Source organism: Acomys minous (genome assembly GCF_964271855.1).
Source record: "Acomys minous genome assembly, chromosome: 11".
NCBI classification, from domain to species: domain Eukaryota; kingdom Metazoa; phylum Chordata; class Mammalia; order Rodentia; family Muridae; genus Acomys; species Acomys minous.
Window position 1 is genome coordinate 374700 of NC_140492.1, and position 3988 is coordinate 378687.

A 3988-nucleotide genomic window follows, 5' to 3' on the forward strand; every position below is an offset into this window, starting at 1 on the left:
GAAATCAAGATAATCTCAGAGGCATTTTTAAATCTTGGCTCTGGCATATAAAATTAAGGAAAGACCATTACAGTATTAGCATTTAGTACTGAATACATTTTTAAATTAGTTTATTCCGATTACAACTTAATTGTTATCCTATCACTTGTATCTTACTGTTTCTCCCTCCCTCCTGCTTTCATACTATTTCTCTCCCCTAGGTCTAAGGCCAAGAGTGACCTTCTCCCCCATTATGTGGTCATAGGCTGGGTTCATTTGTGAATGGTGGAAATTTTTATTTAATTCTTGAATATCTTAACAAATAAGAGGATTATGCCATCTGGAATTTTCCATCTGTGATAAAATTTAATTGTCCTATTAGAATTTTTGGTTAAAGAGGAAATATGTAACATTCAATTATCTTGCTGAATATTTATGGGAAAACCAAAGTATAAGAAAGTTTAGAGTGCTGTGTGTCAGGTTATACTCCTTTAATTTCAGTCATTGAAATCAGAGACAGACAAATCTCTGAGTTAAAGGCCAGCCTAGTCTACAAAGTGAGTTTCAAGACTTCCAAGACTATAAATAACCAGGCTCAAAAATAAAATAATAAAAGAAAATATAAAGTGACCTAAATATATATTTCACTGATTACTGATATCTATTAATAATTATTGAATATAGTTTTCATGTAGATACACAAAGTTAAGAGTATAAAAGTCAGAAAGAGAATTAGTCTACAAGGATGAGCTTATGATACATTACCTAATGCCAAGAAGTCAGCCCCAAACACACACACACACACACACACACACACACACACACACACACACACACCTATAAATGCAACACTAAATGAACTCTACAGTTTCCATGTATCAAGATATTTGTGAGATATGTGAGTGTGTATACATAAAAATAATAACTAAAGAACAAACATGCATTGGAGAAATGTTGAGAAACATGGAAAGAATTGATGGGAGCAGAGATGGATAAAATGATGTGTAGAAGAATTTAAAACCATCAACATGGATGCTCTGGCAAGGGGTGGCATCCAAAGACTTTCTGGGTCTGTCTGATCTGGCTGGGATGACATATCTTTAATCCTTCTCTCTGGAATACAGACATGACTTTAGTACACACGTTTATTCCCTAACAATAAAGGTAAAATTAGTTTGTAGAAGGAAGCAGCCATATTTGAAAATGACATCTAACTGAGAGGCAGACAAAGTAAAAAATCAGAGAAAGATTTGACAGAATGAGTCAGAGATAGGATGTGCTCAACTCTCATGAGACAGATGGGAAAGAGGTAGCTTACGAGAGCAGCACAGAGAGAGGAAGAGATGAGGCAGTTTTAGCAGGAGAGTTTCCCAGAGACAGATTGCAGGTGAAGATAGAAGGATCTACAGAATGAGAAGGGACTAGAAGATTAGGATATATTGCCAGTGTTAGTTTAAGACAAGCAGAACAATTCACTCAGAAGTCAACAGAAGCCAGTTTGAACCAGTCTACCTAGAAGATTAGATTGTTTGGAGGCTGGAGTTTCCAGGCCTAGGCGTAGTCAGAATAGAGAAACTCTGGACTCAGCCCAAGCAGTGCATTTGTACAACTTGGGTATGGTGCTCACCTCATCCCTTCATCTGAGGAAATACAAGTTACTTCTACAATGATGTAAATATGTACTCAGAGACAATATCCCCCAAAAGAAAAAGTTCTAAGAGAAAAATCAATACTAAACTCATAAAATAAATAGAAATATATTACTCTTCTGAAAACCAATTTTAAATTTGCTTACCCTGAGTTGTCTTCTTGGTGAATATTAGCAAATATGAACATCTCAGGTAAGAATCAATACATTTTTAAAATTTATTCTGTAACAGAGGATTTGTCCATGGAATCTGTCACATTACTCTTCAAACCAGGTGGTAACATCACCCTATGGAAATTCTGATTGCCTGGTCATTTTAGAACCTCATGAACCTCACATTTTCCACCAGGCATAAGTAAACCCACCTTTTAATGTGTTCAAATGATCCAGCAACATTTATACTTCAGGTTTTACACAAGCTTTTCTGCATTCCTATGTTCTGGGGTTTCACAATGTCACATAGGGACCCATTTGTTCTTGGAACATTTCCATTTTTTCTCATTTATTTAGTCATCCTATTTTAACCCATCTAATAATTTCAAAAATCGTTGGATTTTTGAAAGGATAAAATTAAAGTGGCTTTAACTTTTGTGTGTCAATGTTAATTAATCAATCACAGTGAAAATGTGACCCAAGAAATATAGATTTCCCACTTCTAAGGTTAATGAAGCCAATAGAAAATGATCCCATCTTTCAAAAATAATGACAATTAATAAAATAATAGTTTTAGAAAATAGTGATCTATTGATTTCTTAAATTAATTTGTAAGTGCAATTATTGATTCTTTGTATGTGTATGTTCCTTGTGCACCTGTGTGAATAGTATGTGTACACATGAAGGATGGATGGTGGATGTGCCTGTCTACATGCCTGATGAGATGAAGGAAGGCTCTGACTCTGTCCATTTACTGCTTGCTACCTTATTTCCTTAAGATAACGAGTCCACTGAACCTTGGTCTCACTGGTTTGGGGAAGATCTCTTGCACTCTACAGAACCACTTCACCATCATTTCATTAAAACTGTGCTACCGTGACTGAATTCTGACATGGGTGATGAGAATCAGAAATAATAGCTTATGTTTGCACAATGAATGTTCTGAACCATTAGTCTATCTCCTCAGCACTGTAAATGTAACATTTTAGCAGTCACCAGAAACCACTATCAATCTCTTCCACATTTTCCTGATGGAATTCTTCATTTCCTTATTCCTGAAAGTGTAAATCATAGGATTCAGAAGTGGTGTTATGATGGTGGAAAATACAAGAGCATCTTTTTCAGAAGAGAAAGCAGATGTGGGTCGTGCATATATTAAAAAGCATGGGACAAAGAACAAAAGCACAACTGTGATGTGGGATCCGCACGTGGAGAGAGCTTTACGTCGCCCTTCAGCACTGTGGGCTCTCAGAGAGAACAGAATGACCCCATAAGAAACAAGCAGAATAGAAAAGATTATGATACAGATTGACCCGCTGTTGGCAAACACCAAAATGACAAATATGTGTGGCTCAGTGCAGGCCAGCTTCAGTAATGGGAATAAGTCACACACGTAATGATCAATAATATTGGGTCCACAGAAAGGTAGCTGCAATGTGAATATAATTTGTATTATAGAGTGTAAGAAGCCTCCTGCCCACGACATCATCACCAAAATAACACAGAGCCTCCGGGTCATAATGGAAGAGTAGTGTAAAGGCTTGCATATGGCCACATAGCGATCATAGGCCATGGCTGACAGAACAATCACCTCCATCCCAGTGAAGAAGTGGACAGCAAACAGTTGTGTCATGCAACACTCAAAGGAGATGGTCTTCCTCTCATAGAAGAAGTCTACAATCATCTTGGGTGTGACAGTAGAAGAAGTGCATGCATCCAGGAAGGACAGGAATATCAAGAAGAAGTACATGGGGGAGCCCAGCAGTGCAGGGCTGTAGATGATGGTCACCACAATGACCATGTTGCCTCCAATAGTTGCAAGGTAGATCAACAAAAATACAACACACAATATATCCTCAACATTTGGGTTCTGTGAAAGGCCCAGGAGTATGAACTCAGTGACAAAGCTCTGGTTTTGCATTATTCTAAAAAAGATGTTAAAGTAAAGTGTTCATGTAAATCTGCAATTATGAGAAGAGACACCTCATTCAACTTTGTATAATCACCATGTACAAGATGGTCCTTGAGTTTTGCCATTAGGAAAGAATATTATAACTTTTAAGGCTATTGTTGTATAACATGTAGTGATGAAGCTGAGATAAAGTATTAAGTACGGCACAGAGCCACATCTGAAATATTGAAGATAAAAGCACCTAGTTGGTTGAGAAGACAACAATGTTAGACTCTATATTCATGTTCACTAATCTT

General features: G+C 36.9%; 1 protein-coding gene across 1 annotated transcript; it reads right to left on the reverse strand.

Annotated features, from left to right (window-relative positions):
• Window positions 1–2765: 2765 nt before the first annotated feature.
• On the reverse strand, window positions 2766–3701 carry LOC311608799 (olfactory receptor 4C15-like; the record flags this gene model as incomplete). Its single annotated transcript, XM_084801436.1, has 1 exon — window positions 2766–3701. One exon carries the CDS (start codon window positions 3699–3701, stop codon window positions 2766–2768), a length of 936 nt encoding a protein of 311 aa, XP_084657562.1.
• Between the last annotated feature and the right edge of the window lie 287 nt (window positions 3702–3988).